Genomic DNA, 16,674 nt, shown 5'->3' with positions numbered 1-16,674 from the left:
GACTCTCCCTTCAAGGACTCTATAGTACAGTGAGGAAGGCAGACTGGTCTAATGATTTGAATACAATATAAAAGGACTCTACTAGAGCTATAGAGACCAAATATAAGACATGTTAGACATAGTGATGCTCAACTAGAAGACTCTGGGATGATTTCACAAAGACATTTGTTATAATAAAAGACAAGTAGGGATATGGAAGGCCATCAACCACCAAAGGGTTCAAGTTAGATGATATAAAGAAAAAGTTGACAGACTGTAAGAATAAGAGAACAGGGGGGGAAAAAAAAGCATGGATACAGAAAAGGAATAGCTTTTGGAAAAACAAAACATTTCTTGTATGTCTTTCTTGCAATGACAAGATGTTATAGTGAGGGAGTAAAAATCTTTAAAGATGTGGCTCATCTGGGAATGGATTAATGAAACAGACTGATGGTGAAGGTACTTGGAGAAGAAAAAAATCAAGGAATCAAGGTACTAAAAGTGTCACCTATTAAGACACAGAAATCATTCAGAAAAAAAGGCAAGAAAAGAAAGGAGAAATGAGAGTCCAGACTTCACTGACTGCATGAACATGCTGAAGACAGAGACAGGTGAGAGAGCTGAGAGGAACTGATTGTAGGGAAGTCATTTTTTTTTCAGTCTTATAAAAAAGTTGCAAAAACAGTACAAAGAATTCCTTTATACTGGACGAAGGCACCCAGATTCTCTAGATGTTAACATTTTACCACATTTGCTTTATTATTCATTCTCTCCAACTCTACCTACCTGCCCATCTACACGTGTACTTTTTCCCATAACACTTGAGAGTAACTTACAGGCATGATGTACTTTTAACTTTTCAAGTCAGAATTTAAGAAACTGCTATACCATATTGCATTTTGCCATTTTCTTTACCTTTTTCAAAGTTTTCTTTACCTTTTTCAAAGCCTGACTTAAATTCAGTTTCTGAGTTAGTACTGTCTCCAATCAAGAGAAGATGATATCACTTACTGACTCTACCTCAATCTTCAGTTGTCTTTCCTAAACTCTCCAGCCCAGAAGAAAGGCCATTCATTATGAAGTGATAAGTGGGTGACGCTACTAAAAGCTTCAGTTGAGCTATTCGGATTGCCCCATCACCTGAGGGTGATGCATAGAAAGGCACTGCATATAGAAATATAAGTATCTAAGGCAATACAGTGCAACAAAAAGGGAAGTTATAGGTCTGTATTGCACAACAGTCAATTAGAAAGATAAATGTTTAAAAGAAAAAAACATATTCACTTCTGATTCAAACTCTTATCTCTAGGCAGATGAAAGCTTAAAACTAAAATTATCCTATTAATTCCTCTCTTCCACATGGTTTAAATGGAAACTCTATAACTTTCTTTAGTAATCTGCTTCAGCGTTTAATCAATGTCCTTGTTAACTGTTCCACTGTTATGATGAACATAATTAATACTATTTAAATACATTTCTCCATATGGACTTAGAGAATAAATTATCAATCTCTTCTTCATACTTCATAAGATGCTGAAGTCTTTCTTTCCTAAGAGTTAACTGACAGGGAATTTTTAACTACTATCAATTCCTTTATTTACTTTATTTGCTCTTCTGTGAGCACACTATATTACTGGACATGAGAAAATGACTACTTCAAACCAAATATATTTCCTAATTTTTGCTATTAATATCACCACCATATAAACTTATCCTATGGCCATTTGAAAATTATGTTACAGAGGATCACTACTATGTATTCCTCAAATTGCTGTTGTTTGTTAAAGACAGTTTATTCATCTGGGCAAAATGGGTGGATTTCATTAAGATTTGGGGGGAATGTTAATACTTAATACATGTGCCCGGCTACCTGCAACATATATTTGAAGACATTGTGTCACTCCAGTGACTTTCATGCTGTCCAATGGATGATTTTCATGATCTAACAAATTCTCTTTATTTCTGGAGGTATTAGTATCGTCAACTCTCTCAATGCTAGCATTGCTATTAAATTCTCAATTCCTTAGTCTAAAAAAATTGACAATATTATACCATTTCCTACCCTAGTAAAGAAATCTCTAAGATCCCCCTTGAGTTCGATTCTCTAGACAACTGTACATTAGTTAATGTATAATACACTCAGTTAAACTGATGCTACTCAACAAATCATGACTCATGGCCAAAAATAACTGTTATTTCCCAACTACTACACAGAAGGGAGGAGGTGGCTAGAATCAAATAGGGATTCTTAAAGGCTGGGAAATTCTGTTCTGTCTGGCTTTGTAAATAGTTTGTGACAACTGGTATCTGTGTAAACGGATTTGATGGTCCCCTGGGGGGGTCAATACTGTTTACAGAGCTGTTTCTTCAGAGTGGTTGAGCTAGAATTGTCTCTAGGGATCCCTACCAGGGTTACTCAGAATAGCAACATGCCAGCTACCTTAGAGCTCAGGGACAGAAAAGAAAAAAGGCAACAGAAATATTATAAGCAAGTATATTCAAAGAAATGGATCTGTTGCACCTTCAGAGGCAGGTGTTACTTAGGGAAATTTATACCTGACATGAACCATAAAGGAGGCACTCTGCTAATGTGCTCTCTGATGCTTGCTCACATAATTGGTCCCACTGCTTTAAACACTTTTTTTGGAGAGGACAGATGATTACTTATACTATAGCATGTAATTTTATAAATTTAAAAAGAACAAAAATCTCATGCTTATTGCCTCTTTCTTCTGTATACTGTCCATTACCACCATATGTAACAACATCAAAATGACATGACACTTTTTTTGCTACTAAATAAGACTGTAAAATTGATGTAATGATGTAATTACTATGGTAGCCCCATATTTTAAACAAAACATGTTGTCTTTTTTCAATGGTTAAGGATTTCTCTAAGTGAACATTAGTTTCAACATAATCAGAACAAAAGTATCAGTTAGTGGCTCCAAATAACTTCTACCAATCCCTTAAGTAAGTTAAATGTAGGTTATCTGTGTGTGTGTGTGTGTGTGTGTGTGTGTGTGTGTGTACAAATACTATTTATTTCCTTTACTAAATAATGCTGTTTCCTTTTTTATGCAGAGAAGGGTTAGTTTTCCACCCAGATGCATACAAGTGCTTTTCTGCTCCCCACCAAACATAAAAGAAAAAGACATCAGAAAATTGGGCCATATCAAAGTGGTCTCACCTACTCTGAGTGCGTACAAGAGAAAAGGTTAGACCCTCCAAGTAGAACACTGGTGTATTTAGATCTTCCAAGCAAAACCACAGTGCATGAGCTAAAGACAAACGGCAGGGTTTAAATTCTGGCTCCACCACATGGCTGTATGACCTTTAGCAAATTACTTCCCTACCAATAAAAGTATATAATAACAGCACCTATCTCAAAAGGTTGTTATAAGGATTAAATTATTTAAATTATATAATCTCTTGGAAAAGTGTCAGCACAGAGTACACACTCAATAAATGTTAGCTATTATTATCTGCAAAATTCTGCTTGGCTAAAAGCAAAAGTCTTTTTTTTTTTTTTAAGCAAAAGATTTTTAAATTAAAATACAAAAAGAATAAATAAAATATAATTTAAAATTTCTTATTAAAATATCCAAAGACATGGATATAAAAATAAATATAATGCTAGCTCATTGTATGAGAAATATACAATATAATGAGAAAATATTTAATGAGGTTAAAACTTATAGTTAACACCTACTGATTTAACAAAGCACATATCAGATTATAAAACTAGTAAGTTACAGGAGTAATAGGACTGTGAAATTTAGAAATCCTGACACTAGGAAAAGATCCTGAAAGAAAACTCATTGTACAGAAAGAAAATTCAACAGTATATTTCTGTAGATTCAATCCCATAGCAAGAAAATAAGAAATTTTGGGTGCCTGGATGGCTCAGTGGGTTAAAGCCCCTGCCTTCAGCTCAGGTCATGGTCTCAGGGTTCTGGGATCGAGCCCCGCATCAGACTCTCTGCTCAGCAGGGAGCCTGCTTCCTCCTCTCTCTCTGCCTGCTTCTCTGCCTACTTGTGATCTTTGTCTGTCAAATAAATGAATAAAATCCTTAAAAAAAATAGTGGGTTAAACATACATTTTAAAAAAATGAGAAATTTAAATAGCCTGTTTCTGCAACACAACTTAAGCATTCACTATATTGGCACAATATTAGATATAATCAGGACTATAGCTAGTAGTGCACAGGCAGTTATCCTTCAGAAATTCTAACTTGGGAGTCACAAGAAATTAGATAACTTCTGGATCTCTCTGGCTTAAAAAAATGCAAATCTGTCAAACTGTATACTCTCTCAGGTTTTAATATAATTTGGCTTGAGCAGCAATATGAAGTAAAAGGAAGTATAACTTTCATTTTTCATTGGTCTACATAAACACTGCCCACATTTCAAGTGCTCATAGCCACACACAGCCAGTGGCTACCATGTTGGAAAGCACAGATACAAAGTCTTATGTAGTTCTATTAAGGGTGTAATATATATAATGAGAAGTCAAAAACATATCAGGGGCAGAGGCAGCATATAGCTATCGGATTTTGAAGTAAGAGTTTACAAAGGTTTATAAAGTCGGAAAATCATGACACCTGCCAATATCACATAATTTATTCATTTGCACATGAAGGTTCAACATTCAAAATGAGCTACATCTTTTATATTCCTATATGTGGTTACATATGTAGAATAAATATCAAAAAGAATTGGTGAGGTTGAGGTTATTTAATCTTTGATTAAGACAACTGATGATTTATTTCAAATTATCCACTGGCTAGAGCCTGAAAATTATTTTACTGGAATTTTGTTATTTGTTTTATTATGAAAAGGCTATTTTAAGTGGTGATACTATACCAAATTTTAAAAAGTGTTTGCTTTATCAAGTCCAAATAGTCAAAAGCACATCAAAATTCATTCTATTGGAGAAGAGATCAGATTTCTGTGTAAGAACTAAATTCTATTACAATGTTTCAGATTCTAAATTTTAACATCCTTCACTGTGTGAAAACCATGAACACAGTATAATAGTGTAATCTCCTAAAGCTTAGGCTACCTAATTAACTTATGAACATATCACATAAATTAAAGCTCTGTAAACTTGTACCATCTTATTGAAACCACTGCAAATACTATCTAGGTTGAAATAATTGTGAAAACTGTCCTAAAATTTTATTAATTAACACAAGTGGTATTTATCCCTTTTTTGCCTCAATGATATGAATTATTTTGCTACCTACTATACATTTCTAACCCTTTCGGTCTTTCTAAATTTGTGTTATAAGAATAATTTATATAAAGCAATAAAAAATATGAACAAACTAGGTAAAGTCTTAAATTTCCACAACTGCAAGTAAAATAGGTTTCATAATTACCTAGTTTTTGTTTGTTAAGTATGAACACATACCTACTGTCCATGAATTCAACAATTTCATAAAACACTTACGGATGCTAACTTTTCCAATAACCAAAACAGATTTTCTTCACTTGTGCTTTTCATTTTATTTAAGAGCATTTTTAGACTTGAAAAACAAAACAGAAGAATCACCCGTCAGACACTAAGTGGAAATCACTGAAACACAATGTTAGTTCTAATGGATGGATGATTGTGTTTGGTCTTTTGAAACTTTGAAGTATAGGTAAGTCTTGATCACACAAATTAATAAATCCTAAAGCTGGAGTTAACAATAACCATTACACCCAAATTCTGCAGCTTAGCCCAGCCAATTTTTCAAAAGGTCAGGTTGTGAACTGGAGAAGATCAGGGAGGTCCACCGCATAGCTTTGTTGCCAGGCATCTCTCGTCTGGATTGTTGCAGGCATTTATTAGTATTCGTCAGCAGACTCAACAGAGCAAACAAGAAATTCAAGCACGAATAATAAAATGAAATGCTGCTATATAACCCTTTGTCATTCAGCAAATATGGGACTTTTTAGCTACATTGTTCCTAAACCTGGGTTACTACTTTAATTTTTCTCCACAGTGCTGACTGAATGAGTATGCGTGTGTGTTAAATGCAGAGCTCCCCTAACAACTGCAGGACTGCCATTTAATCTGTTGGTAGATGGACCATTTCCTGTGGGAACCCTAGCTATGATTTCCAGATCCACCAAATAAATCTCAGATTAAGATTCCAAATGAAACCTGCCTTTGGCAGATAAAAAATGTCAAGATGGATATAAACAGTAAAATTATAAATTATCTAGGTGTTGCATGACAAACCAATGTTCAATTTTTTTTGTTGACATGTGCCCAGATATCAAAACTATATGAGACATTCATCAAATGTCACACTTTCATAATATTGGAGGCATCATTAAAACTGTTTGACTAAGGACCTCAAAGTGTTTAAGCAGTAGCTCAAAAGTATATTTGTGCAAAGTAGAAGAATAAATTTACATATCAGCAGCAGCTCATAAGGGATGGGTAAATATTCTGTTTATCTCTCATTGTAATTCAGGTTACTTTAAATACAAGGTTTTAGGAAATCATTATACTCTATATGGCATCATTACATAACTTTCTATGCAAATGATGTGTGTTTTATTCAAATTTACCATTTGTTTCTCCAGGAAAAAAACAAAACAAAACAAAACCCAAAGCACGAAAGGAAAAGGTAGGGGACTCCCATTTCATCAGTCAACCATGACTACTGTAGTAGTGCCCTGTTAGTCAGTTATACTATAGTGTCATCAGCCCCATACCAGAGTTAACATTCGTAACTTTAAAAAGAAAAAAAAAAAAAAGGCACTAAATATCTAAGCAAAAAAAAAAAAGCTCGAGAAAAGTAAAAAAAAAATTATATTTTCATTTCAAATGACTTAAGGAAGAAGAGACTTCAAAAAAACAAAACAAAACAAAACAACCTAATAAAAGACCAATACAGAACATCTTAGAGAGCAAATAGCCTATTAAAAATGCAGAGGAAGTCTCTATTGCATTCTCAGGAGATCAAGTATTGGCGTTTTAATGAAAATTTTTGTTTTATCTTTGGTCTTCTTACCTGGACTAATGCAGCCTGTCCTGGTCTATACTCTATACTGGTTGACTACAATATATGGACACTGAAGAGTTCTAAAAGGAAACAGATTTGCTAAAACGAAATCATTACTTAACTTTACACACTTAAAAACGATTGTGTAAAAGGCTTCAGTGACTCCAAATTTGCAACATTTGATTTTTAAGCAAAAATTCAAAAATATCTAATCTACTTAAAATAGGAATTCTTTCCATAAATTCATTAATCTGTGGAAAGAATCCAGAACACTCTATACTCCATATTCCAAATGCTTATACACAAGCCTGAATCCTTAAAGATTATGTGTTTGTTCTATCTTTCTTACCATATTTCCCCTAATACATATTGTTGGTTCAAGAAAACTAATGCTTAATAAAACCTATCTATCCTAATCTGATCAATATTAATCTGAAAATTTTGAATGGGGGGAGAAATAAAAAAGATATTAAAGAAAGAAATCAGGTGTATCTTGCTTAATTTTTATTTATTTATTTATTTATTTATTTATTTATTTATGTTTAATACTTGTAGCAAGAATTACTATCAAACTCTACTCATTAGGCCAGAGACCCTTGTGGAATTAGCGAAAGACGGGACTGTACGTAGCACACTACCTACACTTCCCAGTTCATCGGCCAACCAGAGGCCTCAACTCTAAGCTCTAATAATGTGCATGTGCTCAATTTTTATTATATTTCTATGCTAAAATTGCTCAAAATCCATAAACATTACTGTGTTTTGGCATATGTCAAATTATCCTAGGTACAGCCAGTGAAACGACATTAAAAAAGAGAATTTAATTTTAATTTAAAAAATGCTTAATTAGCAAAAACTAATATACTCTGTATCTATTTAACAAGTATAATTATATAATAATATATAATTCAATATGAAATGATCACTTTGAATTTTTCACCCATTAGCAGCATCCTGATTGTAAAGTACCAGAAAGTTTCCATATGTGAAGACTAGACTCTCAAAAATGAAAAATGAAAGTCAAACAGGATTTTTTAAAAATAATTACTTTTAATTTACATCTTATTAGCACAGTTTTACTCTTTGGCAAAGAATTATTGAATTTACCCCAAAGCTACAAATTAGAATATTTTTAATTAGTCATTTAGACTATGAAATTTCAAAATTTTGTGGCCTGATTTGTTGTTTGCTTTTCATATTCCCTGAGAAAAAACAAAAAACACAAAAGGCAAAAACGCAAAGAAAACCTGCATCTGAAGCTACTCCCCAAAAGATAATAATGTCCCATATGGTAGGTTGTTCTGAATTACACACACACACACAGTTGGAGTATTTAGTGACCCCCCCAATTTTTTATTCAATTACCAGATTTATTGATAACCAAAACTAGTGAGTAAATGTAGTCACATCAGTGCTACTCTATAAATAGCCAGTCAACCTGGACCCACTGTGTAAATGGCTATAATTTCAGTCTATACACCAATGTGTATTGATTCAGATCTCCAAAATCAACAAAATGCCAATATACACCCAGGACTTTATAATGATCACACTAAAGGTGAAAAATACAGCCACTAGGAAGACCACAATGGTTATCTTAAATACGATAAGCTAAAATCTTAATTTCTAAAAAAAAAAATTAAAGATTCAGTAACATTGTATTAAGATACGTGTTGTAACTGTGTATTCCAAAAAGTCCTTTAGCATGAAAGGGCCGTAACCAGAAATCAATGAGGATTTTTATCAAAGACCTCAGAATCTTAAGGATGGAGAATTCAAAACAAAGCAAAAAACTTTTGAAAAATTCAGGTAATTTTTTCTATTTCAAAAAAAATTCATATTTTCATGGCCACAAATAAATCTGATAGTACTTACACATAAAAGTAGAATTGGATTTCCTTAAATCAAAGAAATAGTTACAAGTCGTACAAAGAGAGGATCATACCAATAGTACAGAAATAATGGGGGAGAATGAAACTTATTAAAAAAAAGAAATTTACCACTTGTTGTGCTTAATCTTAATAATTACCATTTTTAAAAATGAAGGACCAAAGGTGTAATGAGAATTCCACATGAAGAGTATTGCCTGAACTGATTTAAAACACTTGAATAAAAACAAAACAAAACAAAACAAAACAAAAGATGAGACTTCCACCATCCCGCAAACTTTTTCCCTTATTCAGAATTTATAGGTAGGTTCAATTGTAGCAAATGTTCCACTGCAGTGGGGATGTTGATGGTGGGAAAGGTCGTCTGTGTATGTGTGTGTGTGTGTGTGTTGGGGGATAGAGGGATAAGGAGTAGGGGGTATAGAGGGAACTCTGCATTTTCTTCTCAATTTTGTTGCGAACCTAAAACTCCTCTACAAAATAAAGTCTATTTAAAAACTGCAAAAAAATAAAGGAAAAAAATACAACTTAAGGCATAAATTCACAAATGTGAATAATTCATATCATAAACAGTGATTCTCAAAATACCATACGTAACCTTATAACCAGTTAGAAAACTTAAGTTGCTCTTGTAAACGTTTTTTTTTATTCCGTTTTTCAACGGAGGCCAATACTAGTTAATGGAATCATTCATATCAAACTTAAAAATAAAGACACAAAGAATCGCATTTATTTAAATAAAGTTATTTAAAATAAGAGAAAAAAAATTGTTTTATGGAAGAGTAGAGCCTCAATCATTCTTTTAAGAGTAGCCTTAGCATTTCCTCTGTAAATGAATCAGTCCTTGTTGACCAGCTGTCAATTGTCCTAAAACCACTCTTTGAAAATATTCTAGATGGTCATGTGTGAGAAGCTACCACACTCTACTACCTTAGGTCCTACAGAGTTAAGTAATAAATTTAATCAGACCAAGAACATGTTCTTTTTTAACTCTTCTACAGCATACGGAAAATAAAAAATGCATTCTTAAATTCACACTTGCCAAAAGGAAACAGAAGGTACGTTGTGTGGTGCCACTAGTCTGAAGATTTTTATTGCAATTCGGATTTCAATAGAGATAAAATTAGACTCAACCCTAAATGAAGATTATTGATTTTATATTCTATTCTAACAAACATAAACATACCAATATAAGCTATGCTACTTTGAAAAATCAAGTTTCTAGTGGTATTGTGGACATGATATTTGAAAAGAATATTTTTATAAAACTAATAATAACTATTTCAAATACCATTGTTTCTGTTTCTTAATAGTTGTGAAATTTTTTAATAGACCTGCCTTTGACAGCTGGGTAGAATAACAATGAAAACAATTACCACCATTTATTTAGGTCCTGTTAAGTATGCTATCAATCTTTTTTTTTTTTTTTAAGCATCTGTAAAAAACCATCACCATCACACTGGTGAAAATAATCATTCTGGTACATGAAATACGGATTAGATAAATTCATCTTTTTCAGGTGTTGTAGTAGCGCTTTTACATACATAATCCCTAATCTCCCAAATAGTCCTAAAGAAATCATCTCCCTATTCCATACACAGGAAAACTCAGGCTTAAAATTATGAAATTTTTGCTCAAGTCCAGGAGGTAGCAAGTAGAAGATCAAAAACCTGAAACCCAGCTCTGTCTAGCTCCAAAATTTGTGTTCCTTCTACTTTAACATTTTATTGAAATTATTAAACACACTGGTTCTCCATAACATTTACCTTCTGCTATGAAACAAACAAAAACATGTAATACTTTTTAAGGAAAATATGTCATTACTTAATAGAAAGCCAATTATTAAATATAATTCAAGTTCTGTAATTTAACAAGGAATGATTATCTAGATTTTAAAACTCTGAGTTTCAAATAGTGTCTAATCATATTGCCTAGGAATCTCATTTTTTTTTTCCTACCAGCTACTTTGCTGGTAGAAATGGATGGCCATTCTATGCAACTCACCATTTTCTTCTTCTCTGCTTTAAAAAGAAAGTTTATGAAAATGATGTGAGATTCTATACTCATATTTAAGTCAAATGATCAGACATTTAAAATCATGCTAGATGTTCTTCTATAGTATTTCTAAAGATGTCTCCCTTTATAAAATACTTACAAATCACGCAATAGTTTTAGTATAATTCAATTACAGAACAACAGATGGACAAAAGGTAAAAAGAATACGTACTTTGTGAAAAGACAGAAAGAAAGATGAACCAATAATAAAAGAGGCTGATGGTGACACACAGGTTCCAAGTGCCAAGCAAAAATAAACAGTATTGTGACTCAATAAGAAACTAACAAATCACTGACAAGTTACCTTTTGCTGGGTTTTACTTGTTTATTTTGCTTTGTAGAGAAACCATCAGAATCATGGATATAAAAGATAATTGTTAGCCTAATTCTAAAGTAAAGAGGACAGTTGCTTTTTACTTAAATTCAGTAAGTTAAGATTTTTAAAAATTTGCTGGCCTCCAGTAAACTACAATATGAAAGGACTCGAAGCACTTCTAGCAGTGGCTTTTTATCTCAAGTTTCAAATGACAAAGTTTCCACAACAATTTAGAATCATGTTGGCTTTGTAAGCTTAAAAGAAAATAGTTTAAAAACACATGATTCATATCTAAATTGAGATAATACATATAAGTAAAAATAACTATGCATAAACTACATATTAAATACAATTACCTAAAATAGTAAACCTAAAAATCATATTGAAGAAACCTGTAAAATTCAAAGGTTTTTGTCTGAAGCTTCTTCAAGCTATATGATTCTTACCATTTCTTGCCTTCATTTGGTAAGAAATATTTAAAATACAGTAGACTTAATATTTAATTTGGGTAGGCACAGTAACCTTTTTTAACCTTTCTTAGGGAACACTGACCCCTAAAGGTTTTAAATTTAAATAAGTTTCACCATATTCTAAATTTAAATGGCGTCCAGATGTCATTTTTCCCTATATTATTATAGATACGTATGCTTATGGCAGACAAATTTGTTTATAAATATGTAAGCTATTTTCCATGGACTGTTGTGCACTCTAAATAAACAACTAAACCATGTGTCTGCTAATTGAATAAAAAACAACAAAATGTAATAAGAAACATCCAGAAATTTATCATACTATTCCAAAAAGTTACAAAGATTTCTGACTCTCGTGCCTTTTTTCTAACATAGTTAAGTAAATAAATAAGTAAATGCTTAAAAGGGTGCAACAACCAATCAAAAGAATCACATAACAACTCACTCTAGGGATCAAACTTTACATACATCCTTTGATTTTAACATTCCATTTTTTTTTTCTTCCTGAAAAAGCAGAAACAAGAAAAACCCTGACAAACAGAAAGTTTTCATAAAAGGGCAAGACATCATTTATTTCTTAAGAAACCAGAAGACGTTACCAATGCTCACTTGGCAACACATGCTGATTCACTCACGCGTTGCTTCCAACACCACCAAACATCCTCCACCTGGACACGTTCTGTAGATGCCCTCACCCATTCTACCTACCAACCACAGCTTTATATTTTCTAAACTGTCAATACTGACAAAAACAGTAAACGGTTTCATCTGTTCACATTATATACCGCATCAACTGGCACGTCAAATATTTCAGCAATGTTTCTACAATAGAGCTAGGAAAAGAAGATATACTGTAGCATTCCTTATAATAAAAAGAATAAGGTAACATGAAGACATATCGGTGTAATACAAGTTTTTAGTTGGCTCCATTTCTTTAAAAAAAAAAAACACAAGTAAAATAATATTAAATAAAATAACTAATTACCCAAGCAGACTATGAATACTAGTTTAAGAAACAGCTTTGAAGCAATCTGTGCTTTGTAACTCCTGTGAATCTTAATGTCAAGGCAATGACCATGTTAGATTTTAAATATATCAATTATATCACAAAATGCAAAAGATATTACATTTACCTATTTAATTTTATTCCTCAGTAATGTTTCATTAATAGGCCTTTATATAAAGGAATGCCTTATTCCTATTTCTGATGTTAAAAAAAAAACTGTAAAAATGCAAATTTTCTTAATGATGTTTCAGTCACATCTATTGTGGTCTGTGTCTTCTGCAAACTATTTATGAATCTATATCTTTAGCCCTAAAACCTTCCTTTCTGTAGGTGTCCTACAGCTTTAGTGGTTCCCTTCCTTAACTTCTTTCCTGGTTATTCTATACTTATGAGAAGTATTCCCTCCACAGTCTGTAGCTTTAGATATAGTAAAAATAATTCCTTTCGTTCCGTAGAGATCCTTTTGTCTATAATGTGAACAACATGACTTCCACAGCAATGTGACCTCTGAATAGGGAACATAAATAACAGGGGCATCATTATTTACTTCCTCTTTCCTTATTATTGTACATAAATTGAGTAAAACTGCTTTGAGCCCTTGAAAAGAAGAATGTTTCTTGTTTATTTGCATAAATGAATAAAAACAGCTACCAAAAATTAGTTCCCTGCTTCACACCAGCACAAACTTGAATATAAAGAAAACAGATGGAAATTAAGTGTCATAAATCCCATTCTCTAAAACCATAAACTTTGAATTAAATACCTATAACTACCTCACCCAGATATTACTTGTTATTACTTTGTACACAATTCAATCAGCTACCTGGATTCTAAAATCATAACAAACAGTCTAGAGAAAGCTTGTTAATGGTAGGTAGAAACTGCAAAAAAAATTTGTAAGTGTGGAAATCAAAAACAAGTGCAGAAATCAGAAAAAATTATACTCAGAAAGCAGAGCATCTTCCTATAATTCAAAGGAATATGTAACTATTAACATATATAATAAAATGGTAATAGAATAGTACCCCCAAATGGCCTTTAACCTTCTGAAAAAGGTAACTGTGTGGTTGATATATGGTGGAAGAAGACCCCTGTTGGGGGAGGGGAATCAAAAAAGGGAGACATGTATGCAATGTTTCAGTAATAATCTAATTTTTTAATAGAAAATTAAGAGGAAATAAAAACAATGTACACAGAGCTTTAAGTCTTCAACTACATGCAACACTATATTCAGAATGATTTCGTTTCCTAGGGATTCCAGATTTGCAATATTTTACTATAAGAGATCTCAGTTAAAAAATATAACATTTAAAAAAAAAAAACTAACATTTTTTAAACCTCTCTCTTCATGGCTCTCTGTATATTGCTCTTTAGGGAGACAGCTGTGCCTTACCAGCCTGCCCTGCTTACCTATGTGTGTGTCTGTCCGTCTTCTGTCTGTCTATCTATCTATCATCTCTCTTTGCTTTTCAGACCGTCTTTCAGTCTGTGTGTCTTTTAAACTGTGTTTCCATCTCTGGCTGTTCTCTCCCTCTGCCTGTGCATCTTCTGTCTCTCTTCTTGTCTGGGATTCTGTCTTCCCGTCTCTCTCTGTCTCTGTCTGGGAGGGTCTTTCGGTCTCCATCTGCACATCTCTGCATGTCTCTGTTGGCTCTACCTCAGGCCCCTTGAGTCCATCTCTCTTTGGGTGTCTCTTTCTGAGTGCATTTTTCAGTGCACACCTATCTCCACATGTCTCTGTATCTGAACGTGTCTTGCTCTGTTTCTCTGAGTGCAGCTGTCTTTCTCCACATATATGTGTCTCTTTCTATCTGTGTGCATCTTCATCTTTCACTGTGTGTCTGTCTTTCTGTGTGTGTATGTGTGTTTTCCCTTGTCTCTCTCACTGTATGTCTCTCTTTCTACTGTGTTCTTTTACCCTGCTGTCTTCCTCTGTGCATCTCCGTGTGTGTATCCTTGTGTTTGTGCTTCCACATGTGTGTCTGTGCCTCCCTCTTTGACTTTTGTATCTCCCTCCCTGTGTCTATGTCTCTTTGTTTGTGTTTCTTTCTCTGAGGGTGGCCCTCTATATCAGTCCTTCTCTCAGTCTCCTCTCTCCATCACTTTGTGTGTATGTGTGTTTCTTTCTCTCTCCCTGCGTCTGTTTCCCTCTTTCTCTCTCAGTATCTCTTCCTCTGTGTATTTCTCTTTCTCTGTGTGTTTTTCTTTGTGTCTCTTTTACAGTATGTGGGTCTCTTTGTATATGCCTCCTTCTTTGTATGTGTGTGTGTGTGTGTGTGTATGTGTGTGTGCACGCCTGCACGCTTGTCTGCCTCCATCTAATATATTGGTTAGAACAAACACACTTCATTCAGTGCCTTGAACTCGCACAACACCTGGGGTTTGGTATTAATACCTTAAAAGTCCTTACCTTTTGACCAGTCCTCCATTTGTACTTCTGTTCTTGTTTGCTCTGGCAATGTCTCTGGTTTTTGCTCCAAGATTTGAAGCTAAAATAAAGCCAACTCTAGATAAATAAACTTAAAACAATATATCAGAACACACCTAAACCTTGCCTTTGTTTAACAGAGAATTTACAGGATAAATGGTTTTCTAAAACATTTATAATGGGACTATTAACTGTATATTTCAACAGGTGAAATTAAATCTTTTTTCTCAGAGAAAGGTTCTTTCTTTCACACTTACATTTTGGTAAATACAGTTCAGGTTAAGCTTCTAGACATTCTTGCTCCTTTGGTTAGAGAACCATTTATTTTCTCTAACTTGAGCTTTTTCTAACTCCAACAATTTAAGAAAAATAAAATGTATACTCTAAATGTCACAAACTTCATACCAAAAATTTCCAAAATTTATTGATTTGAATTTACAATGTATATTTTGAAATGAAACATTTTATACTTGTAAAAATAATTTAAGACTACTATTCGAATTTTTTTAAACATAATGACTTATTCTTATGGAATTATTGATATTTGTCTTGCATTTGTTTTCATAATAAACATGACAAAGGGTATGCAAGGGTTTTTTTTTTTCCCTTGGCATGCTTTTTAAGGAGAATAAAATATGATTTACCTCAGAGCTAGAACTCTGCGTTCTTTTAAAAAGTCCTCAAATAAAGCTGTAGTAAGCTTCTCCTTTTCCAATTTTCTCTAAATATGTTGATCTGGAGTTGGCAATCTTTTTCTAAGTTCCTCATTTACTTTTGGATTAGCTGAAAATATAGGAAGTTATTAATATCAAAGAAATATGTCCCAGTCAATGAAGCCATTTCCCTACATATTGCCCAAAAAGGTTAATAATAATTGCAGTCTTTTAATAAGAGATTCATATAGCAAGACATGTAGAAAATACAGTCTTTAATAACCTCTGGAGTATTTTAAAACATGTCTTACAGGCCTTAATGTGCTTAGTAATATACTATTTAAAACCATAATTTTATCCCTCTGCAATATACAGTCACTCTTCCTCATCATTTACCCAGCTAATGAATGCCAGCAATTAGTAAAATGTAATCCCACTGCACAATCATTTTAATGCTTTTAGCACTCAGAAAAGTAAACACCAAATTAATACTGCTCAAGCCATATCAGATCCTAGTTGGAAGCAAGCAATTATAGTTCAGCTCCTCAGGTGTAATTAAATGATTGAAATGATTTAGTTCCATAAATGCAAGTTAATTCATAAGCAAGCAACAAATATACTGGGAGTAATTACAAGAAACATTGACAGTCTAAGCAGGGCTAATTTTTTATGAGCCTGAGATAGTAAAATGCTGCCCTCTCCTGGACATGTAAGTGAATATCTCAGAGCCAAAAAACAAAACAAAAACTACTTGCCAAAACCTACTACCTTTTAAAAAGCTACTAGAAGAAATAATAATAACGAATATATCAATCAATTTGATTTCACTCCTTACACAGAAAAATTAGCATATAGTTTATACTGTGATCATTTC

At 33.0% G+C, this 16,674-nt stretch overlaps 1 protein-coding gene and 1 non-coding gene across 5 annotated transcripts in view; both read right to left on the bottom strand.

The window, feature by feature from the left end:
* Window positions 1–16,674, bottom strand: part of MIPOL1 (mirror-image polydactyly 1) — a 318,781-nt gene that overhangs the window by 236,817 nt on the left and 65,290 nt on the right. For 3 of the 4 annotated variants that reach the window (XM_032344073.1, XM_032344071.1, XM_032344072.1), the window contains exons 2-3: window positions 15,792–15,930; window positions 15,130–15,208 (exon numbers count right to left, since the gene is read on the bottom strand). The exons of the other annotated variant lie outside the window; for it this stretch is intronic. In XM_032344073.1, coding sequence (XP_032199964.1) covers window positions 15,130–15,148 — 19 coding nt within the window. In that variant the 5' untranslated portion in view covers window positions 15,149–15,208; window positions 15,792–15,930. The remainder of the gene's footprint in view (window positions 1–15,129; window positions 15,209–15,791; window positions 15,931–16,674) is intronic. 4 annotated transcript variants of the gene reach the window in all.
* Window positions 7,531–7,683, bottom strand: LOC116592190. The gene has a single exon (XR_004286363.1). It is a non-coding gene; the product is annotated as a small nucleolar RNA SNORA62/SNORA6 family (small nucleolar RNA).

Source organism: Mustela erminea, chromosome 5 (assembly GCF_009829155.1).
Source record: "Mustela erminea isolate mMusErm1 chromosome 5, mMusErm1.Pri, whole genome shotgun sequence".
NCBI classification, from domain to species: domain Eukaryota; kingdom Metazoa; phylum Chordata; class Mammalia; order Carnivora; family Mustelidae; genus Mustela; species Mustela erminea.
This window is presented reverse-complemented; position numbering and strand designations above follow the sequence as displayed.